Source organism: Uranotaenia lowii, chromosome 1 (genome assembly GCF_029784155.1).
Source record: "Uranotaenia lowii strain MFRU-FL chromosome 1, ASM2978415v1, whole genome shotgun sequence".
Classification (NCBI taxonomy): Eukaryota; Metazoa; Arthropoda; class Insecta; order Diptera; family Culicidae; genus Uranotaenia; species Uranotaenia lowii.
This window is the reverse complement of record NC_073691.1, coordinates 10,911,858-10,939,857: the sequence shown is the minus strand read 5'-3', so window position 1 is coordinate 10,939,857 and position 28,000 is coordinate 10,911,858. Positions and strand designations below refer to the sequence as shown.

At 40.1% G+C, this 28,000-nt stretch overlaps 4 protein-coding genes and 1 long non-coding RNA gene across 9 annotated transcripts; 3 read left to right on the top strand and 2 right to left on the bottom strand.

The window, feature by feature from the left end:
- Window positions 1-209: 209 nt before the first annotated feature.
- LOC129748870 (putative uncharacterized protein DDB_G0282129) lies at window positions 210-5,295 on the bottom strand. Of its 2 annotated transcripts, XM_055743651.1 has the most exons (5): window positions 5,038-5,172; window positions 4,744-4,868; window positions 1,898-2,078; window positions 1,124-1,683; window positions 210-1,060 (listed from the first exon to the last, which is right to left on the bottom strand). In XM_055743651.1, exons 2-5 carry the CDS (start codon window positions 4,807-4,809, stop codon window positions 857-859), a joined length of 1,011 nt encoding a protein of 336 aa, XP_055599626.1. In that variant the 5' UTR covers window positions 4,810-4,868; window positions 5,038-5,172; the 3' UTR covers window positions 210-856. The 2 variants fall into 2 exon arrangements, with proteins under 2 accessions (XP_055599626.1, XP_055599615.1); XM_055743640.1 differs by lacking the exon at window positions 4,744-4,868 and having other exon boundaries at window positions 5,038-5,295.
- A 4,526-nt stretch (window positions 5,296-9,821) lies between these two features.
- Window positions 9,822-10,442, top strand: LOC129748879 (uncharacterized). Its single transcript, XR_008737856.1, has 2 exons — window positions 9,822-10,185; window positions 10,248-10,442. It is a non-coding gene; the product is annotated as an uncharacterized LOC129748879 (long non-coding RNA).
- Window positions 10,443-12,212: 1,770 nt separating this feature from the next.
- On the top strand, window positions 12,213-18,546 carry LOC129748861 (XK-related protein 6). Its single transcript, XM_055743629.1, has 4 exons — window positions 12,213-12,412; window positions 14,839-14,968; window positions 15,032-17,032; window positions 17,092-18,546. Exons 3-4 carry the CDS (start codon window positions 16,701-16,703, stop codon window positions 18,095-18,097), a joined length of 1,338 nt encoding a protein of 445 aa, XP_055599604.1. The 5' UTR covers window positions 12,213-12,412; window positions 14,839-14,968; window positions 15,032-16,700; the 3' UTR covers window positions 18,098-18,546.
- Window positions 18,547-21,337: 2,791 nt separating this feature from the next.
- LOC129738580 (protein halfway) lies at window positions 21,338-26,017 on the top strand. Of its 4 annotated transcripts, none has more exons than XM_055729817.1 (5): window positions 21,338-21,463; window positions 22,165-22,327; window positions 22,431-22,600; window positions 23,451-24,674; window positions 25,103-26,017. In XM_055729817.1, the coding sequence occupies exons 3-5, from the start codon at window positions 22,568-22,570 to the stop codon at window positions 25,643-25,645; spliced, it is 1,800 nt and encodes a 599-aa protein (XP_055585792.1). In that variant the 5' UTR covers window positions 21,338-21,463; window positions 22,165-22,327; window positions 22,431-22,567; the 3' UTR covers window positions 25,646-26,017. The 4 variants fall into 4 exon arrangements, with proteins under 4 accessions (XP_055585792.1, XP_055585790.1, XP_055585793.1 ...); XM_055729815.1 differs by having other exon boundaries at window positions 21,339-21,592; XM_055729818.1 differs by lacking the exon at window positions 21,338-21,463 and adding an exon at window positions 21,709-21,968.
- On the bottom strand, window positions 26,008-28,000 carry LOC129738583 (probable ATP-dependent RNA helicase DDX52). The gene is made up of 2 exons (XM_055729819.1): window positions 27,787-28,000; window positions 26,008-27,726 (listed from the first exon to the last, which is right to left on the bottom strand). Exons 1-2 carry the CDS (start codon window positions 27,868-27,870, stop codon window positions 26,056-26,058), a joined length of 1,755 nt encoding a protein of 584 aa, XP_055585794.1. The 5' UTR covers window positions 27,871-28,000; the 3' UTR covers window positions 26,008-26,055.

Genomic DNA, 28,000 nt, shown 5'->3' with positions numbered 1-28,000 from the left:
CATCTGCGCCTAAGTGCTTACTTAAATTGACCAAATATCTTTCACGCTCCTCTACAAACTGCCTAATAACGGTTAGATTTTTACCTTACCAATCCGGGGAATGTTAAACCAAATATGAACTTTCAATAAGAAAATATTTAATCAACTTTTAATTCCGAAAGAAGATAAGACCGTGACGTTCGGATACGGTTACAACAAAAAACAATGGGTTAGCTCTTTCGAGTAGGTACTTCACTACTCTGGCCTATGCTATATTTTCATTTCAATGATCAGACAAACATCGATCTGACTTTGCCAATACAATGAAGTTTTACAAAGTTGGAATAGTTAATGTTATGAGTAAATTGTTTCTAGCCCTACTAGCGGTCTCTCTGTCTGTCCGGTTGCGAAAACTAATCAGGGGGGGGGGGGGTGAGTTTTATTCTAAAGTCCAGTTTATTTCGTCGCAGAAGTCACCAATCGGCTACCGATCAAATCAGTTAAACACAGCGGTGAACAAAAACTTTCCTTGCATAATACTTACACACAATCATAGTAGCGTGTGTAGTTTTGAAAACTTAAAACCTAGGGGGCCTTAGTGCTAGTCTGGATTTTTGTTGGTTTTCTACTAAAACGAACCGCTGTGTTTTAAAGTTTAAGGTTAATAAAATCTAAACCTTAAAGGGGAATTCTATAACTACCAAACATCCGTGACCGCGGTAATCGACCGATCAATCGATTAAAATATTTTTATATACGCTGTGTTTGCATAAGTTAGGGAGAGGGAGGGATAGAAAAATGATTAGGGTCACACTTCGATTCGCTCATCCGGAGACGGGTGCGACTGTGCTTTATGTTTCTTCCGCCGAGTGACACTTTAGGCGGTGACGGTCTCGACGAAGTTAACACCGAAGATGGCCTTGCACGCCGCAGCGGCCGCTTCCTTGCGGGCGTTCTTCTTCGTACGGGCCTTGCCGATGAACCGTTGACCATCAACGGTTACTCCGAACGAGTACTCGCGCTTGGCCGGATCAGTGCTGTTGTTGGAACCCAGATCTTCGTATGGGATCTGCGGCCGCATCTGAGAGGAGAGGTACATTGGATTAGATTCATTCGGTCAAAGTCTTCTAAGGAAATAACTTACGAAAGCGAGCAGCGAAGTCGGGTGCCGGTTGGGGGCATCGGCTGGCAGATCGGCCTTGGTCTTGGCGACCTTCGGGGCCAGCGGATTGACACCATCTTCGGAAGCCTTGGGCGCACCACCCTTGGTCGGTCTGATTGCTGGAATTTCGAACCCTTCACTCTGCCACTCGTTGAACAATTTGTAGAGGGCGAATGAGGCCAGGTGCAGCATTGGAACACCGTCGGGTTCACCGGACACATCTGTCATTTCAACGTCATCGTTGTTGGCGTTTCCATTGCCATTGCCATTGGATGAACCGCTTTGGGCCTTTGCCATCTGGGCAATAACCAAGTCGCGCAATGCCTTCTCCGAGGCACGGGACTTGGCCAGGTGCTTGCTGTTGGCGGTAGCCTCGTAGCGGACGTTGTTCACGACAATTTCGGCCGTCGTTTGTTGCCCATTGGTGTGGATGACGAATTCACCCATTCCGGGTCCCTGCAGCTCATGCAAAGCCACGACGGCGTTCTTGGGCGACAGCATCTTGCGCAGACGCTGCTGTTGGCGCTGCTTACGCTGCTTGTCTGTTAAAAAAAGAAAATATCAGTAAAAAAAAGTGTTTTCCGGAACAAATTTGGGAAAGATTGCCATTAATCAGACATTAGACTATTCTATCAGCTTGTTGGTTACTCAATTTAAAAAGCTTTGGTAATGAGCTACCTTTCAAATTTGCGCAGTGATTGTAATCATATTAATTTAGTTAGCGGAATATAACGGTGAAAAACAACAAGAACTTACCCAAGCGCTTGCGCTCAGCCGGTGTAAGATTCTTGCGATTTCCGAAAAACCGACGAATCTTGCTTCCGCCAGTCTCATCGCCATTGTCCTGATCCTGATCATCATGTTCCTCCTTGACTGGGTCAAATTGCTGTTGTTGTTGTTGCTGCTGCTGCTGCTGCTGTTGCTGGTTTTGTTGTTGCTGATGATGACAGGAAAAAATATTTAAAATACTTAAAAACAAATGACAATTTCAACTCTAAATGAACACATTGGCGGCGCACTCAATTTATGGCAGGCAGCGCATACACTCTCGACTCCCGGCAAAACTACTGACACTTGGCTAATGTCATCGATGAAACAATTTGCTTCGAAGGTGTGATTGGTTATGAAAAGGGGGAAATTGGACGCACAACCCAGAGTTCGCTAGTTCTGTACGTGGAGAACAAATGCGTGCTCGCCGATAAATCGATTTTTTGCTGCTCTCTCGCTTTTGTCGCATCACTTACGTGGGACAAGTACGATTCGATGTCTTTATTTTTATCATTTGTTGTAACAGTAAACGTGGAGATTCTGGCAAACGGTAAGAGTTATGCTGTGGTGGTACCTAACAGACAGATGATGTTTGGTATACATACTCTTGGATCAGCGGAGGCACGGTTCTACTAGAGAGCAGCGGCGACTAGGGGTCTTGAAGAGGTCCGAGGTCATTCCCAGAGCACACCTGATGGCAACACGACCGAGGGCGGGTGAATCTCTGCTAGGTCTGGGATCCGCTAAGGCCTTCACCGACGAACCTCCCGCTCGCTTCGCAACACATGGGCCGATTTGTGCTGCACGTTACAAAGGATACATACATATAGCTATGGCCATGTTCTTCTGATTTGCGTAATGTACTATCTCTCGAAACTTGACTCGACCAACGAGTCCGATATGTTTCTGTACCCCAACGAAAACGAGTGTGTGATTGGAGATGGATTGGTTGGTTAAAGGAAGTTGACAATCGTGGATTGTACATTTTTTAAAAAAGCTCTTGTGATGCCAAATCGTAATCGAAAACGTTACCATTTTCTCGCGGAAAAAATTTCAATATTTGAGAAATTAATGAAAACTTTATTCCGGAATATTGAAAAGCGATTAGCAGACAACAAAAGCTTGTTTATAGCGATTTATGAGACAAAGTTATCTTGATTGCTGATGTCGAAAACTTAAAAAACTGAACACGAAAAAAATTAAACTCATCCTTGCGAACTTGCTTTGGTTACTAATATCTTGTTGTAATGTTATTGCTTTACTTGAAAGGTTTCATATAATTGTATTTTGACAAATTGTTGTTCAGTAGATCAAAAAAAGGAAAATCAGAATTACATGCTAAGAAAAATGCTGTATGTAGATCAGCTATCAAAATACTCAATCAAATTCCATTTTGTGCCTTTAGTAAGCTGAAGTAATAAGTTACAGTTGGTTCATACATAAGTCTCAACAGAGAAATTTTGAAAAGGGGGGTGGAAGCTTGACGTTAGGTATTAGACATATTTTGACATCATTGGATTCTTTAAATTCGAGACAGGATTATTAACATATTTTTCAAAAGTAACTATTTTTTAATTTTTTTTTTATTTGCTTTAAAAACAAATAACTTAAGCTGAATATTGAATTATATTAAATATTGAATTTTATCATTCTCCACAACTATAAATTTTGTACAAAAAAAACTGAAACGGAACGTCTCGAAAATTAGTGGGAGCATTTGCAATTCACCTTGAAACTAAAATACTTAAAATATTAATAGAACATTCAAACTAAGTAATGCTTTCCTTTAATATCTGCATGAAGAAGATCTGCATGACCTAATTCCGCCGTCTTTTGAACTATCAGGGGAAAACAACAGGAAAACAGAAATAACGGGACAACAGTCTAAACACGGATGAGGGTGGGAGAGGTTTTCTATTTTCGTTCCGCAATTTAATCGATAACTTTGCCGCAAACTGCATTATTTTGGATTGGGTCGTTTAACAAACCTCCCGCAATATAATAAAAACGATAGGGATCAGACAACCGCAGGGAAATACGAGCTGTGTGCAAACAGTTTCTCTGCAGTCATGAAAACGCAACAAAAATGCCGCCTTCCCCTGACCCGGACAAGGAAGAAATGCTGGAGTGGGAAATGAGGAGCATGTTTTCCAGGAAAGGAGATCTGGTGATGGATTGATAGGTCGAGGGAGTGGGGGGGGTCAATTTTTTCTAGTGTCGCCATCTTGGAAAAGTGCGGAAAAAATCTGCACCCATTCACGCACGCTTTGTTTTCCACACGGACGGCCTCCTTCCCGAAATACCATCGAGAAAGGACGACCGCCCATTCCGGGGTTGATTTACGATCTTCGGACGCTGCCTGCCGGTGCCGGTGAATGGTGAAGATTTTCAAGCCGAATTTTTCCAAAACTTACCAGCCTCATATGAAAATTATTGATTTTATAGGTACTCATACTAAAACCTTAAAATGTGCTGCCGCTACCGGATACGCTGGAAGGAGGCCGGGTTTCTTCCGAAGGGAAAACCGGATCCTTCCAGACGCATCCTCATAACGATGGATAGTTGATTTTCAAAGACTAAAGGTGAAAAAAATCTTAGAACAACTGAGTCAAAACTAATAAAGATAAGTACTCTATGCATAAAAAAAATCGTTTTCCGTTCGAGGGTCCAGCAACGGGTTCCGGAGTTGCCACGATCCCTGACCGGAAGCGGAAGTGTCCCTGTATGAGTAGTTCGAGGTATCCAAAATAGAAACTCTTTACCGGAGGCTCCTTTCACCAGGTCAAAAAAACGGACGAAAGTCACCACCGCAAAAAGGTAGCACCCGAACTCACCCCCAGGAACGAGTCGATCTTCCAACTTTCAGTCCGGGAACTTTGCGCTTGATGGACAATGTACATAACTATATATTTTATCACAAGAATCTAGTACCTAATTAAATTTTTCACGCATGAAAATCCTGCCGGTCAGAAAAAAATATCGAAAATAACACAAAAAGTTAACAATTTGCTGATTTAACGAAAAATAGTCAGCCGAATGTGGGCATGCGAAAAAGAAAATGGCCGGCTTGGTGAGAAAAATGGTAATTTCAATTACAACCTAAAAAAAACTTATTTCAATCCACCTACCTGATTAACTCCTCCGGATACGAAACTTTGATCGTACTGTTGCTGAATGTTTCCACCGGGTTGATTGCGGTTGTTGCGTGCGTTGTTACGTCGGTTCATTTTGGGTGATTTTTAAAGGGTTTCAAAAACTTCACTGTCAGGAAAAGCTGAAGATTTGATGATTGCAGAACTGGTTAGCTCACAGCAGGCGCACTGAAATGACGCGAAATCACGAAATGCGACCGTACGGTACCGGCTCCAAAGATGGACTGTGATGAAGAATGAACCAAATGCGTCAGCGTTTTAACGGGATCCAGAGGTGCCAGGTGTCCTGACAAATCAGAATTTGTCCTGATTTTCGTTCGAGATACCGTCCTGATTTTTGTCCTGAATGTCCTGATTTTTGAAAAATGGTCTTCAAAATGTACTGGAATGTCCTGATTTTCAAAAAAAAAATATATATATATAAATTTTTATTGAATTTATAGTGGAAATAATCATCAGGATATCGAACAAATCTGACATAAAATAGCTAAACCGATCATAATCTTCGGTTCAGAAGATATTTAAATGGTGCTTTTTTTAAATAAGCTGCAGTATTTATCAGGGGCCGTTCACATACCACGTGGACACCTTAGAGGGGGAGGGGGGGGTGGTGTATGGAAATGTCCACGCTTGTCCATGGAGAGGGAGGTAGGGGTTTGGGTCATGTCCACGTGGACATACTTACTTCCAAAATATTTTCTACAAGTGAATACATGTAAAGATGTTTAAATCCAAACTTAAAATAGCAAAGCTCTAGTTCAAGTTTAAACAATTTAAGCGGCTTTAGTGCACTAATGGTACACCATGGTGTCCTGAAAAATCTTGATTTTTTTCTTTCATGGTGTTCTGATTTCTGATAAAACCACCTGGCATCCTTAACGGGACCTTTCATTCATGCGGCGATGAATTAACGGTCTTTTAACCGTTTTTTCCAACTGTTCCTTAAACGATGAAGGAAAGTGATGCCTATTTAATCGAATTGCTGTACCGTGAAAATCAAAAATGGAACGCACATCTGGTGAATTCTTTTGCACACTATTTAAATAACACCGTATTCCTTTTCGTTCAGTTTCCACCGGTGCACTACCGCACGGTGCACGTTTTGCTGTCTTCGTGCTCGTTTTCACGATGAATGGTGCACTGGTAATGCAGCATAATGTGGACGGTGGCACATTCTGAAAATATTCAGTGTTGCTTGTGTCCTCCCCAATGCTATCACTCTAAGCCGCAACAACCCAAAACCAAGTTGAAATGCCGCAAAATCGGATGAAACTGGCTCCCGACGAAAATGTGTTCGAGGGGGTTTTCCCAAACTTGGAAATCGAGCTCTTTCTCACACCCCAAAATCGAGAATGCCATTTGGAGAGGAAAACGATATATTTTTGCTGGGCAAATATACAAAAGCGAGAAAGAAGAAGAGATTATGTTTATTTTGAGAATTTTTATTCAATTTCTTATTTTAATCGCCTCTATAGAAATGTGGAAATAAACTTTCGCTTCATCTTTTGCTGCTAAATATCTTCCAAAGTGCTTTTTCTCATTCTTCACTTTGCATGCAGCTTCCGGATCAGAAATTAATATCTGCACGGAACTGCTGATGTTAGGTGCCATAGAATTTTCGGCTCCGAAAGAATCTTCCTCATACAACCCGAATGATTCTATTCTTGAGCTGTTCTAGCTTTTGGGCGTTCGCTGGTCACTCGTCGCTCAATGTAAAAACACTTATGCCCGGGGGAACAACACCATCCTTGCTGGTCAATGGATCAGCAAACGGATATCCTTGAGACTCACCAGCTGTTAGGTTTCTCCGAAAGACCGTCTGCTCCGCGTTGTTTTCCGTGTTGTGCAATATTCTTCCCAGATTTGGTCAAACTAGCATCATAATACTGAAAAAAATATTAAATTTATATAAACTAACTTTGATTACACGGGATAAAATTTTCCTACCTGATTTTCTGGCAAACAACACCATATACATATGTAACAAATTATCAAGAAACGAACATTTCGTTTTTTGGGGCATCAAGTTCAAGCTATGAACTTTATTTTGGACACCCCAAAATTAAGAACGTCAGACGAACTTTGTTTTGATGCCTTGCCGTTCTTAATTTTGGGTTGTTTTGTTTCTGAGTGATCGTGAATTTTGACAGGTCGTGCAATGTAAAGTAAGTAAGTAAGTGCAATGTAAACAAATTGTATTTTTTTTTTTTAATCATAGGTTTGTTTATTAAGGCATTTTACTTATAAAGCTTCATTTTGCCGAGTGTATCACTTTATTAATCTATGTTAGTAGAAGGGGGGGCCGTAATAGTCGCGGCGACTCAACTGTTAGTTCGATTCTAATTCGGGATAAACAAATTGTATGGACCAAACAAATATCAGCTGGTGATGGATTTTCACAGTTTGATGATTACATTCGGCACTATCGATTTCACGCACATCGACTCCAAGTGAATGCAAAAATTGATATATGCTCGTATTTGGACGGGACGGTACAACACTATCGAGTGGGGAAAACGAAAACAGTATAAGTTCTGGTCTAAGTCTTGGTGATTTTTCTTAACACTCGATGAATTTTTCCGAACCTCTGCTGAATTTTGCTGCACATCTGGTGTTTTTATATAACATCCCTCATTGAAATTTAAAGAATCATTAAAATAATAATGAAAACTTTTTCATTTTAATATTGTGTTAACTTACTGGATTCTCATTATTACCTTAATGATTTTTCACATTTCAATGAGGGATGATTGCGGTTTGGAACGAGTTGAATTGCTAAGATTTGCCACTGATGAACTGATGTACAAGCTAAGCCTTGAAACGTGTGTAAAGTTCCAACGACCGTTTTCAATCAATTTTATGTGTTTTGGTTGAGCCACCAGATGTCTCCAAGGACACCAGAGAGAACTGTCAAGAAGAAAGTGAAATGTAAACAAAACAAAATAACAAACTATTAGTCAGTTATGAATATGTCGAATTACTATTTGACGAGTTTTGAAGATTCGCAACACATTTATGATTTGCGTAATGGAAATTTTTTAGATTTAAGCTGTTTTTCTAATTGTTTCAAACTAGCATGAAGCACTAAATAGAAACAGATATGATACGATAAAATGCTCGCTCAGAATAGCCTAGAATCGGTATTGTTTCATGAGATTTTTAATTTTAAACTCAACTGGATGAAATAACTGGTTCGTCTGGCTTGTCCGAAGTTCTTAGTTAGTCTTTTTTAGTAAAAAGAATGAAGATAAAATGAAACAGTCAAATTTACCTTGCTGTGAATATATTGAAGCAGTCCATTCTACTACGATGATAATTTATCAATTTTTGAGATCATATACGATTGTGCTCTTTCATCCAAGAATGAGGAACTTCTAAAGTTTAATCGGCTTGTTTAAATTATAGCATTCGAAAATTTGTACTGGTTTCTGGAATATAATAATTCAAGCTTATACATCTGTTTGTTATTTCGGTAGTCTCTGTAGTGAAAAAAAATATGATAATGCTATTTTCCCCAGCTTCAAATTATTCGTGGTTAATCTAATTGTATAGAATAATTCGTCTTATCCCGCATACTAAAAAACTGTATCTCAAACCGTCCATACAATACAACTACGACTACAGGAATAGTTACTGTCCCTGTAAACGTTGCTATTATGTTAAACTATATTTCTAAAACGATAAGAACGAAGTATGAACGTTCACGTGGAAAAGTGATGGTATTTGAAAATGTGATTGAACGGTTGAACGATTTCTTCAATTTTATCAATAATCGTTAAACTGATCTCAAACCGTTATCCGTAGCGTTCATGCCTTCTGTCACACTCCACGTCAAAAGTAAACAAAATGTGGGTGCAAGAGATGCCAGATGTTTTTCAATAAAATCAGCATACATTTATGAACATATTTTTTAGGTTTCATAATCAGAAAAAAGGCAGATTTCTGTTAATATTGGGGAAATTGGTCTAAATTTTCTACAAAAACAATTGAGTTTGAACTGCATAATGAACTTTTAGTTAAAATTACTTTTATTTGAAATTACTAAAATGAAAAAGCAAGAATATTTTAAAGAAGTTTTTAACGCTTAGGCCGATGACATAGTGAATGCGATGCTGCGAATGTGATTCAATACGGTGAATCACAATATTTGATGAAAATTTTATGTGAATCGCTTAAACCTGACATACTCAATGGGGCGAAGCAGATGTCAATTTGTTCCGCAGCTCGAGATCGCATTTGACTGCGTCCGTAAATTCGCATCGCATTGCTCACTATGGCCGATGACATAGTGAGAGCGATGCGATGCGAATTAACGGACGTAGCAAATGCGAACTCAAGCGTCGGAACAAATTGACATCTGCTTCGTCACGTTGAGTATGTCAGGTTTAAGCGATTCTCATACATTTTCATCAAATGTGGTTTACCGCATTCAATCGCATTCGCCGCATTTCAGCGCATCGCACTCACTATGTCACTGACTGGTTTGAAAATTTTCTGTATGTCAACTCAAACTTATTTCAATTATTGTAGGAAGATAACTGTAAAAGGTTTCATTTTGTTTTACGTATATTTCCGCAGTTCGCTTCTTCTTCGCATTTGCCACTTTTCATGTTCACTATATCATCGTATTTGTTCACAAGCTATTTTATTTTATTAATATACATTTGTATAGTTTTTGGATAAAAAAAATGTTACAAAATCGTAAAATATCTAAAACTGGCACCACTGCCCCACACCGGCTGAGTGAGAAAAAAGTAAACAGCATGTCTGTTCAATCAACTCTAGTCGAAACGGGTCGAAACAAGTAGAAATGGATTGACAGTTGATCACCTGTCTCTTTCCAATTGACTTCGACCGATTTCTACCAAGTCGAAACTAATCCTGCTGCCGAGCTGGATTGGTTTCGACTAGTTTCAACTCGCTCCATTGAACAACGACCCGACTTGTTTCGACCAAAACATTGGCTCGTTGAACATCTATCAGTTGACAGAAACCAGTTGAAACCGATTTTTACTAGCGATTGAACGAAGCTAGCAAGTTGGTGAAAAATGGCGACCGATCTGGATGTGAGATTGCTAAGCGAAAACCATCAAAATCCAGTGGCATCAACGATAGTACCGCCAGGTAGGTGATGACATGGATAATAAAGATGTGTAAAATCATAATTGCATTTTCGTTACCCCCAGGAACCATCTCTGATAGTGAAACGCAACCAAAAATGGAAACTGACCATGGGTTTCAACAAAATTCTTCAACAGCTCCAAAAAAAACCCTGGATAGGAGATAACGTCTACGATAGGAGAATAAAAAAAACCTAATACGAACATATTCATCGTGGAAAACAATTTTTGAAGTAAGTAATAAATTGAAATAAGATTTAATAGTATGATTTATTATAGGTGTGTTCAACAGAACTCAATCGAAATCAATTGGAATGGATTGACAGTTGATCAGCTGTTTTTCCAATTGACTTCAATCGATTTCTATCAGACTGCTGAATGAACAGCCAGACACTAATACTAACGCGCTGTGTTTATTGTGATTTTCTTATTCAGCTATAATATGATGTTCCGGGATTGATTTTCTTATGAAAAAAGCAAAATCGGAATGATCTTCTATTTAATTTTTTATTAACTTTTCGATTCCCGATGCGTCTCCATTAGAATGAAAAAAAAAACAAAAAAAAACTGAGTTTATGTTTCGTCCCCTCCAAAAGGAAAATGAAAAAAACGTCGTATGATGTTTTTTTTATGAAGCTCTCTTTTTATTAAATATTTTCGGTGCAGCAACTGCACTGAAAGATGCTTTTAAATACTGCATCTCTGACACAGCGCCGCCTACACCACATCGCCCGACATCACTTTCACTGGCGAAGCACCACCGTCTCGGAATAACTGGCAGAGCGCGACTGGCACAGCAACACCGACCCAGCATGATTGGCACAGCATGGCTGACACAGCAGCACCGACCAGCCCAGCTGGCATAGCACCACCGACACCGACTTAGCACGACTAGAATAGCACCACCGACTCAGTACACGACAGAGGACACCGCAACGAATGACATCAAACTTGAAAACCTAACCGAATCTGCTGTTTTTTGACAGTAAACAACTGCATTTGTGTTAGTGCGATAGAAACCGATAGAAACGAATCCTGCTCTCGAGCTTGATCGATTTCGATTGGTTTCGATCGATTCCGATTGGCTTCATTGAACGTCAATTGGATTAGTTTCGATCACAACATTGGCTGAGTGAACAAAAATTTACCAATCGAAATCGATTGAAACCGATTTCAATTGGCTGTTGAACGGGCTTTATGATATCCGAAATCTCCATATTTTATGTACATATGTGTGCGGGCTCCATTAGCGCACGATTCTCATTATCGTCTGCATTACGTTGGAAGAACATCATATCAAATCGTTTCACGACTATTGCTATAAATGTTTGGCTACAAGAGAACCTTTAGAAAAACTGTAACAGAAACAGTTAGACGACACAGTCACGCTTTCCATGAGTGGTATTTGGATGTTATCTCAACTGTATGTAAAACAGTTCCGCCATATAGGCGTTTTAACAGTTTTTAACAATTACATAACCTAACGACATATTAAAAATACTGTGAATTTGGGATTCACGATTCAACCAATGTACTTCACAGTTTGAATAATCGTTTGATAAAAGTTTTTTTACACTTCATCAAATCGTCATTTGACTATTTAAGAAATCGTTAGGTTATAATCCTTATTTATGCGGGATTGTATTTAAATTTATTCATTTTTGAATTCAAATACCATTGCGTCCTTTCGAAAAATTGTTACATTTAAAAGAGCTATCTAGAAACAGTGCCATCTATTGCGCCGTTCAAAAGTTAGAAATCTAGCAATAGATGGCACTGTTTTTCGTCATTTTTTAACGGCTTCTTTAAAATAGAGCACTGGAAATTTTACACAAGTTTCTGAAGATTTTTTGTTCGAGCTTGTACATCTGTTCATCTGTGGATTTGCTATATTAGCAAATCTTTTTATTGGAAAAGCAACAAGCTGTGAACCCTAGGTCTTATAATTTCTATTGGCAACACTGCTCCTCTTACAAGGAACGGAACGGAAAAAGAAACGGCGGTTGCCGATCAAGCGTCGCATTTCTATTGGCATCACTGCTCCTCTTACAAGGAACGGAACGGAAAAAGAAACGGCGGGTGCCGATCAAGCGTCGCATTTCATTCTTCAAGTTCCTTGAGCGCGTTATTTTGTTAAAATCCTGTGAAAAACATTGAAAATGAGTGAATTTATCCCTTGCTTGAATTTTGAGCACTTCATGGTGGCACTACAGGAGCGTTATCAGCAACAGGTGAGTAAACCAGCCATTTTATCACTGGATCTGTAGAATGATTTCGAATTGAAACTTGAGTTGCTTAGCAATATTTTTTCATTAACGCTTTCAAATTGAAAGTCCTCAAAACTGCAATTACCATTCGAAAATTCTCTAGTTCTAACCAAGGTGTGTATATATAGGAGGTGTAACGATATGAGAAACTCCCGAATCAGCCATTTTGATTTGACTACTATGGTGTTCGTGGAGTTTGTTCACTAACAAGCCCTCAGCTCGAACAAATTTTCCGATGTTTACAAACAAACTCACTGAACCTCACCGCGCTCTCCTCGCCTGCTTACTGACAAAGTCAGAGAACTTCGTGATCTAGTAACCTTGGTGCTAACCTCAATTTGAATGACCTACTAAGTAGTCTAGCACTAAAAAAATTACCGCTAGGCGATACTGAACAGCCAGCAGTTATTTCTATAATTTTACCAATTTGTGAGAAACAATAACTTGGGCAATGTAAAGGCAAGTCCACACTAGGAAACAGTTCGTCTCGAGACGGTCTCAGCGCCTCATATCATATTTGGGAGACACTGAAGCCGCATTTGTTTTCACCCTGGTGGTCCACCGGTTGTGCACCATTATAGTACTGTCAAAGCGGTCATCAGATGAAAACAAATACGACTGTCTCAGGTTTACAACAACAACAACAACAGGCATCAAAGCTCGTTTCATAAAAAAAAATGCAGTTCAAGTTGCCTTGTAGACTAGGCTTTAAATGATCTAGGCTTTAAATTTTAAACCAATTGGTTAGGGGGGGTGGTTAGCTCAGTCAGCTAGCCGGTCTGATTTTCAATCAGATGATGAGAGGTTCGATTCCTCACCCCCCTAACAAAAAAGTTTAGTCTTGAGTTATAACCAACCCCCTGGCAACTTGACGTTTCCCATACAAATCGCGTGTGCCAGTTTTTTCTGGTTCTCTGGTTCTGTCAAATCGAAAATCAAGCGACTTAACATGTCGGAAGGACGCATATGGAAATATGTTTTCTTTTAACCGATTCAACAAATGAAAAAAACGTTCAGAATTGAAAATTAGTTCAGTTATACGTAAAGTGAATCTGTTTTCAAAAGTTCAGTCGAATAAAGGGCACACAGACGTAAATCTGTATGTCCTTTATTACGTTTAAAACTTTTGGACTGATCAAAATAATTCACTGATATACGGCAGATTTTTGGGAAAAGAACCCCTTCCACCAAAACTATTGATGACGATCGTACAAAATGAATGTAAAACAAAACATTACCACAACAATCATCGAATGATTTTTATAAACTGCGATACATATGAAAATTTAAATTTTAGTATAACAAAACTTTCAAATTATAGCTGAACATTTCTCGGTTTATGGAAAACTGTTCCTATACAATAAATAAATATGTAGAATATTCAATGAGAATAATAATTTCGGTTGAAATTTTTTTTCATTCATTCGAATTTTATGATTTGCACCACATTTGATGATCTGCCCTTTCCATACGCATGGCTCGAAAAGTATGTAAACAAGCGGTACACAAGCGACACCTGCGGATTTCAATCAGGCACACGAAACTCGCCAGAACTGTCAAGTTGCCAGGGGGTTGGTTATAACTTAAGATTAAACAGAATGAAGGTCTTCGGACAAAAAACCACCAGAATATGAATGTCTCCGGACGAAAACATGAAATTGTAAACTCTTATGAGTAAAAACAGAATTAGATGAAGGCTTCGGCCAAGAACAGACAATTGTAAACTCCCTCGGAGTATAAACACAAGAACACAATCGGGCCTCGCCCATAATAACCGCGAAGAAAAATCATACTCACGATAATGATGATGATAACGAATGACAAAATTGTAAACTCCACGGAGTAATCAGAAGAAGATAGGGCACATAGCCAATAGACTACAAAATTATAGCTACCGATAAAGTAGACTCGAATTCTAAAAATAGATAGAACAACAAACAATATCTGAATACAATACCATTGTAATATAGAACACATACAGAGCCAAGTTGGACCATAGTGGTCTTAGGCATAAGTCGTGTAATATATGCGCAAACAAATAAAAAAAAAAAAACCAATTGGTTTATTCATCCACAGGTAAAAATGATCTATTATTGGGTCATACTCATATTTATAAAACGATTGAACAATTTGAAAAAAATGGAAGTCCCATGAGTGATCTCGATAACTAAGAATGAAATCAAATCCAATGCAGGTATAACAGACTCCGGTGCATTCATAATGTTTGGTTCAAGTTTTTTTTATCTTAAGCGATCATTTAGATCGATAGTTGCCAATTAACAGTCCATTGAGTTTAACAGGTTGTCTGATCAGGTCAAATTTAAAAAAAAAATCTTTTCTAATCCCTCTTTAAGAAAAGAAAAAAACGTTACATCCTTTCAACTTCACAGCAATATCCCGCCACTTCATCTGGGCGGTCAAACTCGCAACGTTATGGATTTCAAAAGAAAAGAACAATAGACGGACGCATAGTCAAAAGCAAGTGGAAGAAGACGAGCTTCCCTCTACTCAAGTTAGCTCGTAAGTATTATTAGGTTCGGGATGTTTAGGTTTGGATTTTTATTATTGGTTTTTTTTTTTCAGAGAAGGAACGCAGAATAAACGATCGCAACTACCTTGAGTCAAAAATCGTACTCAAGAACGCCATAACCCTTCTCAGGGACCTGCAGGTAACCGACATCAGCGAATTTTCTATACGGAACAATGATTTCGTAACGACGGCCGAAATCTGGGTTAACGGAACTTGTTACGAAGCCTGTGCTCCCAATCGAAAGTTGGCAGAGCAACGTGCTTCGGAAAAAGCCCTTCGCGACGTATATTTTGAAAAGGTACGATGCGGTACCGACAACAATGAACTAATGGTGGATATGGCTGGTTTCGCTATTTATAAACTTCTCAACGAATGGTTGCCGGATGGTCTCAAAGTTGAACCCTCTGACGGTTATGGTGACATTTCAAATGAATCAGGCGATTGGGTATAGCTTCATCGCTCATTCTCCATTGTTTTCAGGTTTATTCTTTTAAATATGCTCAACATAAGGGTTAGGTAATCGTTTTATTTGTTCGTTAAGTTTAGCCAAAACGCGGTGGTTGCAAGAGACATTCTGAGTTTATTGAGGTGTTGATTTCGCCTTACTATTGTTAAACTATCGATGCCACATTTATTCTCGTAGAAATGAATATTTAAAATCAAGTCAGAGATATCGAATTGAAATGCTTCTTTATCAGATCGGGTGATATGTTTTTATTCTCTATAAGATTCGATCGAAATGACATAAATAACGAATAAATACTTTGGATATTAGTTCATATTCCTTGTTATAAGCATGAAAAGTGTGATATAATTGAATTAGAATGATAAGATAGTCTCAGAAAGTTGAATTTAAATGCAAATAAGTCAAAGGCATATTCCGAATGTCGTTAAACCGCATCCTTGAATAACACTGTTTCCCATCGAAACCTTAAAAGATATGTGAGGTTAAAATAAAATTCATTGTTAGGAAAAACAAAAATTAATACGACGCTCACTTTTCTTTTTCATAACAAAAGTGAATTGGTACACAATGTTTTTTTACACGGTTTTTTGCAATAGCACGTTTTTTGCGGCCTTGGTAAAGTTTGATGTTTCAGATTTCATGTCTCAGGACTGAGTCAGGAGTCATTTCGGCTCAGATCTCAAGTCTGATGTTGCAAGTTTCATATCTGAAGTCTCAAGGCTACATGTCTCCAGAGCTTTGGAGTTAGCCCACGATTTTTCCAAACTAGCAGGATTTTAATTGTACAGTTATCCGTGTAAAGAAACCATTGTGTATGTATAGAGGTAAAATCCTATTATGCTCTTAAACTAGTTAGATCAACTATGGCGTCAGGCGCAGGCAGAAAAAAAAGATGTGGCTTCATTTATGTTCTATCCACAAAATCCAGGCGCGAGTAAACGTCAACATAAACATAACAAACATAAATAATGCACCCCACTTTCATATTCCCATAATCGACGCTGAAAAAATTTCCATCATCTGGCGATGTGAACAAGAATCCCAGTTTTAGTCGATTTTTTCAGTTATTGTGTGTTATAATTTCCGCAGTAATTTGTTTTCTGTTGTGTTGCTTAAGTTTCAAGGTAATACAATAGTCCTGATAACGGTGCAATATCATGCTGGCAAGGCCAAAGCTGAACTGCTGCTGCTAGCTAGTTGAGCTCGGACAATAGCGTCCAAATTTGGAGTGGAAAGGTGTTACCACGTCAAGAGAAATGCACCACCAGACGATCCTGGCCAAAGGGTCGTCCCAAAGTTGTTGCGATGGCACTGCCAACGAAGGAACCGAAACCGACGGATCTCGGCTGAGTGTGATGGCTAAACAACCTCTGGATTTTCTTACCCGAACCGATGAAGGCAACTTTACCGTTACGAACTCTGACATAGTCTGGACGGTGATCTCGATACTCAGCCGAATCGTCAGCATACTGCTCAACATCAATTTGGCCTACGATTACTACCGCAAAGGAAAGATGGACTACTTCATCTGGACTACTTGCGGAATCCTGATACCAGGACTTGTGACGACTACATTAACCGTCTACATGTTTGTTATTTCTAGTTTGAGACTTTTCCAATGTTTCTAATGCTTCCTTTCATCCGTAGGTACTTGGAGGACACGAAGGAACACAAAAAGGGTCGCAGAAAATGCTGTGAGATTTTAATATTCGTAATATTGGTACCATTCTTTTTCCGCTACTGTCAATCGTTGGCCTATGCAATTCAGAGCAAAATTGCCGAATCTCGAAAGGATCGAGAAGCGCAGAAAAAGTACTACGAATTCATGATCCAGGAGGACAGCGACGTTGCACTGGTTCGAATTTTTGAATGCCTACTGGATGCGGCTCCCCAGAAAATTCTTCAACTAACTATCGTGATGTCCGGTGAGGATCGCATTACCTGGCCCCAGTTGTTGGCCATCCTAGGTTCCATTACCGGCATCGCTTGGTGCATGGCATCCTACTACAGATGCATCCGATTTGCTCAACCCGACAAACGCCATATCTCTTGGCTCGGCACAATCTCACAAATAATGTGGCACTTTTCGGTAACAATGTCCCGCATTTTAGCCATCGCCATCGTAGCCAGTATATTCCCGAAATATGTGCTCTTTGCCTGCTTCACTCATTCATTCGCCATGACCTTATGGATATTCTTTTTCGACCGATCACCTTTCTGCAGCACAACGATGATGCACAGCTTCCTGTTCTCCCTCATCCTAGGAGTTGTTTTCATATTCACTTACATCCTGCCACGGGTCGGAAGAACTCTCTACCGATATCTGATATACTACACCCTTTGTGGCATCGAAAATGTAATTTGCGTCGTTATCTACCTCCTGTACGTACGAAACACCGTAATCAAAGAATCCTACTTGCTGCCATTACTGTGCTCTGCATCAATCATTCCATTTGTCTTCGGAATCTTGAGTATGATGTGCTACTACAAAAATTTCCATCCAAACATCATGTCTCGAAAACAACCAAACCATGGACAGCAGCCGTCGCAACCCCAAGAGACCTCACCCAGCGAATGTTGCGGCAGATCGGAAAGTTCTGCCAGCTCGGAACCAACGGCAGTCATCAGGAGCAGCAACGAGGCTTCCCGATAAACGAAGAACCACCACCTATGACATCTCAATCCAAAAATGAAACCAGTATTCAAGCAAGGTACCACCTAACAAACTAACAACAGTCGTCCAGTAAGTCAGTAAGTAAGTAGAACATTTAACGTTTTTTTATATGAAAGAAATGAATCTGAAATTTGTTAATTTGAAACTTTTGACAAGTTATGAACGTAGGAATGCATTTTAATGCGATGTGAAACTGTAGACTGACCCAGATGACCACTCCAATGAATACAACCTCTTAATCTATAAGTAATTCAATAGAAAAAAAAACTTCTCCAAATATTTACAGTATAAGCACAATTAGGATACTCAGCAAAATGTGGAAGGTTGTATTTGTTGGAAATATCCTAGTTAAAAGTGTGTTGAATGAATGTGACTGTTTATTCTTTTTTTTTCTCTCTATGAATAAATCTTGCATATACCATATCGTTAAAAAACTTTTACAGAGAATTCGCGTTATTGTTCCGAAAGATCCTTGCAACTAATGAGAAAATTGCTCTCATCTATCTTTGGAAGAACTCATTCAAGACCTTATGTTGCTCTAAAGATTCGAGATTTTACTAATTCTGCTGACGATCGAGAATTCCAGTGGAAAACGACACATTACAGGCATCCCTTAGGAAAATTCGTGTAGGAAACAACAGGACGTTCCAGTAATTTGAAGCGAGAATCCAATATGCGATATTACTATGTTAACTAATCTGACTTATTTATCATGATCTTGTCTACATGAAGTAATCTAGCAAACCTACTTACCTAACCTAAGGGTCCTGTGCCGATTGTCCGATGCACAGGGCTGAGATAAATGATCTCCACTGCTGGCGATCCGGAACCAGCGTCTTCACTTGCTGCCAGCCAAAGTTTTCGTCAACTGTGCAGATTTCAGCCACGAGCTTCTGTGGCGTGAGCGCCGGATGTTTCGGAGACTCGCAAACGCAAACCGGGCTTTTCTGATCCATGGTTCTATATCTTTCTTGTTACCACCATCAGCAGCTATCTGGTTGCCAAGATACTGGAAGCACTTCACTTTTTCAATTTGTTGCCCAGCTACCACAAAATTGGAAGAATTTGTTGTGTTGATTTCCATCGACTTGGTCTTTCCGACATCGACTTTGAGACCTGCTGCCTGGGAGCTTTAGGTTTGGTTGTTGGAGCGTTGTGATGTGGTCCACACATGATCGTCATAGTAACTTTGCAGAGTACTTTACTGCCGCTGCCGGCAAGTCTGTCCCATATGCAAAAACAACGAACCGAGAAAAACGGCTTTAAAGATTTTTATAATCTTTCGTGGATTTCTCGGTTGAAACTTTACCTTTTCTACTTCTTTCTTCACAGACATTAAGATAATTGTTGTAGAATTTCGTCCAATGTGTTTTTGATTTGGAAGTTGTTGATGCGGAGGAGAAAATAACGATGGGACAGCCTTGCGAGTATATTTCGCATGCTGATTAAATATACCCGCAAAGCTGTCCCATATTTGGCTTTTCTTTTGTCAGTTGATCATTTGATTCTCTCTATCTGCGCTGTATTATTCACTTTACTGGTTGTTTACTGATAACAATAAGTTTGAAATGATGTTTTTGACATGTTTAAATAGTCAAAGATAAAGAAAGTTTATCGTAAGAATTGAGTGGGTCTAAAATAAAATGAATAATAACGTTCCATGAATAAAACAACCTGTATCATCATATTTTGGAAAGTTTTTCGGTCGATTATCTTTTTAGAAAGACTATAAATACCTTCAAATTAAATTAATGCTGAATCAGAAACAGCAAAATATCTTGGCTGCAAATATTTGATGAGAAAAATCAATTCAATATGACTTAAGCGTGTGCTACCAGGTACGCGTATTTTTGTTCATAGATTTTATGAAAGTCCAAGCCGCAAGTAACGGCATGACAATAATCTAAAAAATATGGCTTTGTAGCTGACTATTTTCCATGTTTTACAAAAAACAATTCAAAAAGCTTCATGCGAAATTAAAAAAAAAAACAGTTTGATGGAATTTACCCATTAGGCTAAACTTAGCTTGTAAAAATTATGGAGATTGTTATTTTTAACTTTACTGTACCGTTTTATCTAGTCTAACTTTCGCGATTTCAATGAATGCTTATTTTGTCGCACACATTGTATGAATATTTGTAAAATTAACGTAAATTAGAGGAGCAATTTTGAAGCATTCTGTATAAATAGACATATGGGACAGCTTTGCGGGTATATTTCATATGGGACAGACATGACTTGGTATTTTTTTCATATATGTTGAGAACAAAGTTATGAAAGTTTTTAGTCTAAATTGAAGAACTAACTGTATTTTAACGATTTTTGAGATAAACTGAAAAATGACGAAAATGCATATGGGACAGTCTTGCGAATAGCGGCAGTTTAAGAGTTGTACAGATCAAAGTTATGTCACGCCAGTTACCGCACTCTGTTTGGTCTCCTTTCTTCGGGACCTTTACGAGGATACCCTAACGAGCTTCGTTAGGTACGCTGTACGAAGTCTTCCGTTGAATAGAATCGTTCGGAATGCCTTCTATGAACAAAGGTAATATAGATCTGCAACACTCCTCATATTCTCAAACGTAGCCCATCGTCTGATCCTGTTAATTGACTGGTCACGGCTACTTCATAAAGTATTTATAACCAATCTGCCCGACTTTCGGGAACATGTAGGAAATGCCTGAACACGTTTTAATCAATTGTTGAAGTTTCGTAGAGTTAACTACTTGAAGTTATTACTGCAGCCTGGTACGTTCTATCTTCGAGTATGCGTTAGCTGTTGATACCTAACAACGTTTTATGCGACACCTTACGACTGGCGAAACTACCCGTTTCGGCTGCTTAGCTATCTAAGCCGCTGTCGTCTTTCCAACATAACTATTCGCTTCAAACCCCCAGGAACACCTCAAGGGTATTAGTCGCCGATGATCTATTGTCACCATAGTTCTGAAGGAGAAATATTTGATAACAAATCAATTAATCGGAATAGGTAACTATTTCAAAATGAACTAATTAATATTCCAGCTAAAACGTTTCATAAAAAAATAATACAACAGTTAATCAAACGAACTTATTGAATTAATTTTTTTTTTCATATGAACGAAGACTGGCAACGCTGACAACGGATAGCTTCCTCTGTATCAACCAGCACACACATTTAAATGGGATGATGATAACCAGAGTACAAACCAGACCAGCCAGGCAGAGAGAGTGCGACTGTTCAGTCATCAATCAGTCCCCATCGGGAAGCGGTCGGAACCGGATCGGGAAAGAAAAACCCGTTTGCTAGCTAGGCCCATTTTGGCAATTGTTCAAGTGCCTCGGTTAGACGAGACAAATCAACTCGTGCGTGATTGATAACGTGCTTCTATTCGTGATAAAAATCAGTGGAACTAAAGCATGTCACTCAATGGATAATCAAAGAATCAATGAGGGTCTTGAAAACTGTGTTGGCGACGCACTACGCAAATCAAAGTCATTAATCTAACGGCGTGTTCGTAAATTGATTTTTTCTATCGAAGTGATTTCTTCATCGATGCTGGCGTTCGTAAATTACAAACAAACGTATGCAAAAGCATTTGGAAAGTGATTTGACATCTACCAAACAAATCGATCGACTGATGCATCACCTAAAAAAATCAATTTACGAACGCGTCGTAAATAGTTTAAATCTCTGTGGTTCTCTCGATCATTTCTCTGCGAAATCTAAACGCTCTTTTTTGATCGAGCGTTTGTTTAAAGGCGGCTCAGTGTTGTTGAGTGTAGAGAATAGTGTTGAGAATCAATATTAAACATTTGAACGCTCGTTTAAACATTCGAAACAACCTGCTCGTCGTCGTAGGCTATACGTGTATGTATCGTGGCCGTCTGTTTGTAAGCAGAAAAGTTTGCTCTGCTCATGGCAAAGTGACTTAAGATTAACGCTACACGAAAGCATAAATTTATAGCCGCTGTTGTTTGGCGCTGTCAAAAAGATTTTTGCGAAAACAATGAACAGGGCTTCTTCTCTGAAATTTAAATTCATCAAAAACCATTTCTCCTGTCAGGGTAAATATTTGAAGAACTCGGGAGCAGGGCTCTGATAAAAAAGCACTGTGACGACCAGCTCGCGAGATAAGTTCGTTCACGTAACAACACACCTTCCATGCGAGCAAGAAGACAGACAGAAAGTAATAAAGTGATCCGGAATCAAAATAAAACGAGTTGAAGGTGCGCACTCCCCATCATCACTCATGATAAGATTTCGGTCTTGTCATATCATAATATTTGAAGATGGAATAAGTAATGGTTTGATGATCTCGCACCCGTTTAGGAAAACAAATTATTGGACGTGTGGAGCGAAACCCGGCTAACGAATGACCAGTTTATACACCATGGATTAGAGAAGGTTCGATAATCCGAAGGGAGAGTGACAAATTGTAGCCCACTTTGCGCAAGTGGATTAGCTGAATGCCCTTCGTTCGTACTGCAGCTGTTGGTAGGGTAAGTTTCGTTGAGGACACATTGTATTGTATATCTGAAACTAATATTTACCCGAGAAAAGGGACTATAATTGCATGAGCAAACCCACGCTAAAGTATCATGCAGTGGAGAATGGATTTTGTATCTACACAATAATTGAAATTCTACTTGAGTTTGATACTTAGTTGGTTTTTTTCTGAAAAACTTCCAGCTGAACTCATCCTTTTCCATTTTTTAATTATTATTTTCTCGAATTTGTTATGCTTAAATATAGAGTTATTGCTCGTTCAAAAAATTTAAATCTTGATAACTTAAAATAAGGCTTATTTTTAGTTGTATTTCAAATAAATATTACACAAGTTTGTTCAACAAATTAAAAGTTAGTAAATAAGGTACATTGAAAAATTATCTCACTATTTATTCATACGGTTCCTGAACAGGTTAACAAACAGAACAAATCCATAAAGAATAACCAAAATTGGTGCACTAAACTGTTTGGCAAACAGCACACCTCCCGCCCCCATCCATTATTGGCGAAAATTGCTCCATAGGTTTAAGAATAGAACGACAGCAGCGGCCGGTTATGCAAATTCTACGCTCACGACAGGCAGCTGTTCCTTGTTGCTGCTAAAAATGACACCCTTCCCAACAATGGGAGCGCTAGTTAAGAGCTTGGTTGGTAGTAAAAGCGATTTGCCGCCGCCGCCACTCCCAGTTGAATGCATCTTCTGTTGGTATCATCTCTACCATCTGCTATGTAAATGTCGCTACTACTTAGATATATAGATAGAAATAAGGCGCTCCATTAGTGGTCCCGGACAATGGATGGGTAATTTAGAGTTTATCTTTTTCTTTTATTGCTTTCCCGCAGATGACCACAACCGAACGGTTACACTTGACGACTTTTGGTGGGATGCGTTTGGCCACGTTTTTGCTGTTGTTATCGCTAACGGTGGTTGGCGGAAGGATAGTGGCAGATCATCCCGGATCTAATTCACTTTCAACGGAAAGTGCTCCGGTAACAACATCGGTAGTTCCTAGACCATTGGAAATATTTGCAGGTGACACCTTGTCCGAACAGGTGGAACCTGTTGTCGCAACTGAGATTACTTTGAGTAGCTCAACTCCGAGTAGTACCACAACTGAGGCCATTACAACAACAAGTTCAACAACCGAGGCTACTACTTCGACGACCACATCAACTACAAGCACTTCTTCGACGACGACTACGACGTCTACAACAACGACGTCAACTTCAACGGTGCCAACAACCACAACGACGCTCATTCCACCAACCAACAAATGGGAATGTTACAACGCAGCCCCGGAACTCTGTCACAATCGGACCAGTGACTGTGAGTGCAATCCCGATCCGATGATACCGGGGGCTCTGTTCTGTTGCAATGTAACGGACATTAACAAAGCGATCGCATGTGCCCTCAATTCACCGGATAACGGTGGCACCTGGAAGTATTTGCACATGCGAAACGTAACCGTCCCGGAGCTGGCGCTCAACATCTCCAATCGGTACATCAAAACGTTGCTCTCGCTTTCAATCACCGATGGGTCCATTCAACGAATTAGCAGCTCTTTTGCACGTTTCTCGTCTCCAGTTTGTCTGAATGTGTCCAATAACAACATCAGCGACATCGAGGCACGCGCCTTCCGAGAACTGCGCCACCTTCAAACCCTGGACATTTCCCATAACAACCTCACCACCATCCCAGCCACCATCGCTAACCTTAACCTAGACATCCGAGGGAACGCCAACATGCAGTGCAAATCGTTGCTCGAGGCGCTCAAGGAAAATCACAACTTCAACGAGAAGGAATCGACCTTCTGCAAAGCGAACCGAACCATCAACTGGTTCGATGCGACCGACAACATCCCACTGAATCAGCTCATCATGGGCCAACAGGTGCAGAACGATTGCCCGCAGCGGTGCGCCTGCGAACTCAATCGGCTGAACTTCGACCCAAACAATACGGAGCGGAAACGGATTACGACCAAGGTCGTGTGCTCCGGTCAAGGGTTGGCGGACTTCCCGGAAACGCTGCCCCAGGACACCGTGGATCTGGATGTGTCCAACAATAATGTAAGTTCTTTTTATTGTTATTGGTTCATAATGCGTTTGGCGGTTGAAAAACTTAAAAGAATACGGCCAGTACGGCTTACCCAATCGGTTCTTTCTTACCTAAAAGGGTGCAATGAATACCGAGAAGTTAGAGCAACGCAATCAGACAAATCAGAATCAGAACGTCTTCTTAAACAATGTAGAAGTAAATTTATCTGGCCGCTAGGAAGCGTCCTGTCCAGTCTTAACCAATCGCTTGCAACCTTTCGTGAAAAGTGTATGTCATGGTTAAACAGAGAAAATTAATAATGTATAGGTTATATTTCAATTTCATTTTATCATAATTAGATTAGTTAGCTTTTTGAAAACCGATTGCAATAATTGATAAGGAATTTTTCTTAAGTATCAATAAATAAATTAAGTTAAATTAAATCGATTCTTTTTTTTAGATAACCAGCCTGAAGGCACTGATCGGTAAATCCTACTCGTCGCTGATGCGCCTGAACGCCGACAACAACCAAATCACTTCGCTGAACGACCTAGAAGGAACCAACTTCATATCCCGCTTCACGTTGCTCTCCCTGCAGAACAACAAGCTGAAAACCATCCAAACGTACCAGTTCAAGTTCAATCTGGATCTCGGTTCGTTCATGTTTCTGGCCGGGAATCCGATGACCTGCGACTGCAATGCGGCGAAAAATTTGAAAAATTGGCTCCTCAGCAAGAAGGCTCAGGTGCCGGACCACGATATGATTCACTGTGAAGGCAACGTGCACCAGTCCAAGATCGTGCAGATCCAAGAGAGCAAACTGTGCCAATCGCAGCACGATTGGACCGACTACATTTATTATCTGATCGGGACTGAGATCTTCCTCCTGATTGCGCTGATCTGCAAGGTTTCGTATGACTACTGGGTTTTCAAAACAGCCGGCTATCTGCCGTGGCCAGCCAATAAGATGCCCAAGCTACCCTGCGATTGCTTGTGCGAGTAAGTATTGGGTTGTGAAAGCTTATTATTGAGTGAGAATTTCCAGAACTAATCATTTTAGCTGTAAGAGTAAATTGACGTGCCAATATTGAGCTGGCTCTCTAAATTGATTTCAAAACATGCTAATTTGAAGGTTTGAAAGTAGATTTCAAGAGATCTGAACATTGATTTTAGGTTAAGAATGTACCTTCACATACGTTAAAAAGGTAAATATTTAACAGTTGAGTTCGTTGAGAGAAGGCAATTCGAAGCCTTCCAAACAATGTCGATAGATCTTCTTCCTGTGCCTTAAAATGTCTGTGATTGTGTAGTAAGAAAGTAGAAAGTGCCTCGTTTCGGAAGAATTTATAACGCAAATATGAATGCTGAATTTTTAACAAAACTGTTTATTATCTGCTGAAAGAACATTTCCCATTATTTGTTTGCTTCCGGTTTGTGTTTCTTTTTCACCGTATTACCTTTCGAACCTACTGGTTTTTGACCTTTACTTTTGGCAATCAGTTTCTTCTTGCGGGCTCGATCCTGCATCTCGAAGGCCGGTAGGGTCCGAATGGCTGCTCGCTTCGGGGCCTTCTGTTCCAGCTTTTTCCTGTCTCGTTTGCTACCCTTTTTTAGCTTCAACATATAATCCGGAACGGTTCCACCAGCCTTTTTGATCAACTGAGCAACACTTCTCAGCAGCGTTGTATCGTCCTTGGTGAAGTAGGTTACCGCTTTGCCTCGCCTGCCGGCTCTCCCCGTACGTCCAATCCTATGAACGTAACTGATTGTGGAAGGTGGAAAGTCATAGTTGATCACAAGGTTGACTCCTTTGAAATCGATTCCTCGACTCATTAGCTCCGTGCAAATGAGAATCCAAATTTTTCCTTCTCTAAAAGATCGCACCACATTGTCCCGTTCCTTCTGCGATCGATCGGAATGAATGAGGTCCACGTTGAGCCCATCATAGATCAGTTCTGTGAACAGTTGTTGAGCTCGATCTTTGCTTTGTACAAACACCAGAACCGGTGGCCTTAAGCCTTTGTGAACCATCTCCCGAAAAGCGAGCAATTTGCCACTTTCGCTTCCTACAAAAAGGAGTTCCTGATCAACCGAATCGGTGGCTCCATTCAAAGCACCAACGGAAAATCGAATTTTGTTGGGCATATTGGCTCCCACCCACGAGGACACATCCTTCGTCTGGGTAGCACTGAAGAATGCCACCAATTTACACGGATTGGTACAGGCTTGCATGATCGTGTCCAGCTGCTCTCGGAAACCATTCTTCGACTCCTCGAACATTTTGTCGGCTTCGTCCACCACCACGTACTGGATGTTACCCAAATCGATCAACGGTGGCTCGTGGTTGGCCAAGAAGCAAATCCGATTTGGTGTCGTCACCAAAATATCGTAATGTTTCCTACTTTCCAGCACGTAATCCTTGCAGTTCTCGTCAACCTTCGTTATAACGTGGGTCCTCAAATTTATATCCTCACACAGTCTCAGAGCTTCCCGCTGTGTTTGCTTAGCCAGTTCTCGAGTTGGACAAACTATCAATGCTCTAAAGCCACATTTCATCGGTTTCTGCAAGTGATGAATTATCGGAATTAGGAAAGCGGCCGTCTTTCCCGAACCTGTCGGCGCACAAGCGGACATCGCCACCCCTTCCAACAGAATCGGTATTGCCTGCATCTGAACCGGTGTCGGTGCCTTGTATCCACACTCGACAACATTCTTAATCAACTGATTCGAAACGTTATAGCCATCGGCTAGCTGTTGAAAGCTTTCGATCAAATCCGGTACGGCAACCGGTCCCTTCTTCACCTTAATCTGGTGCAGATTCCGTAAACGATTGACCTTGAACTGTTGATAGCGTTTGCGTTTTTCCGGGGACATCAACCGAATCCGGGCCGCTTCCGAGTTTTCGTCCAGCTCGTCTTCCGATTTGATTTCATCCTTAATTTCCTCCTCGCTCAGAACCATCGGACTGTGTTGGAAAAGAGGAAGTTTCAATTCCGACTCTCCCCCATCGGAGTCCGATTCTTCCTTTATTTCCAGTTTCACTTGGGCGCTTTTTGTAGTTTCATGTGACCCGGATTCATCTCGCTAAAAATGTAATGTTTAAAATTAAAGTTTAATGTTTATTATTTAAGAATCGACACTCACTTTCCGTTTTAAAAGCGTTCGGTTGTTCTTGGGGTCGAATTTGATACCGCAGGTTAGCTTCCGGAACAAATCACTGGTGTCCATGTTTCCGAACGCCTAGTTTAATAAGCCAGGACGCGTAAAATATCCGTTTCCGAGTTTGCTCCGTTGAACTGCAGTAGCACCCAGGCGGGCACGTGGATCGGTTTACCAACAAACAAATCGGGTTCGGTGG

What these genes read in the sequence shown, in the direction of transcription:
- LOC129738583 (XM_055729819.1), bottom strand. Translation starts at nt 27,870, where the DNA reads ATGGACACCAGTGATTTGTTCCGGAAGCTAACCTGCGGTATCAAATTC. An exon ending in GAACGCTTTTAAAACGGAAA is followed by an intron (nt 27,727 to 27,786) that starts GTGAGTGTCGAT and finishes TTACATTTTTAG; the next exon opens with CGAGATGAATCCGGGTCACA.
- LOC129748870 (XM_055743640.1), bottom strand. Translation starts at nt 5,136, where the DNA reads ATGAACCGACGTAACAACGCACGCAACAACCGCAATCAACCCGGTGGA. An exon ending in TATCCGGAGGAGTTAATCAG is followed by an intron (nt 2,079 to 5,037) that starts GTAGGTGGATTG and finishes TGTCATCATCAG; the next exon opens with CAACAACAAAACCAGCAACA. An exon ending in GGCTGAGCGCAAGCGCTTGG is followed by an intron (nt 1,684 to 1,897) that starts GTAAGTTCTTGT and finishes TTTTTTTAACAG; the next exon opens with ACAAGCAGCGTAAGCAGCGC.
- LOC129738580 (XM_055729817.1), top strand. Translation starts at nt 22,568, where the DNA reads ATGCCCTTCGTTCGTACTGCAGCTGTTGGTAGG. An exon ending in GTACTGCAGCTGTTGGTAGG is followed by an intron (nt 22,601 to 23,450) that starts GTAAGTTTCGTT and finishes GCTTTCCCGCAG; the next exon opens with ATGACCACAACCGAACGGTT. An exon ending in TGGATGTGTCCAACAATAAT is followed by an intron (nt 24,675 to 25,102) that starts GTAAGTTCTTTT and finishes TCTTTTTTTTAG; the next exon opens with ATAACCAGCCTGAAGGCACT.
- LOC129748861 (XM_055743629.1), top strand. Translation starts at nt 16,701, where the DNA reads ATGCACCACCAGACGATCCTGGCCAAAGGGTCGTCCCAAAGTTGTTGC. An exon ending in ACTACATTAACCGTCTACAT is followed by an intron (nt 17,033 to 17,091) that starts GTTTGTTATTTC and finishes TTTCATCCGTAG; the next exon opens with GTACTTGGAGGACACGAAGG.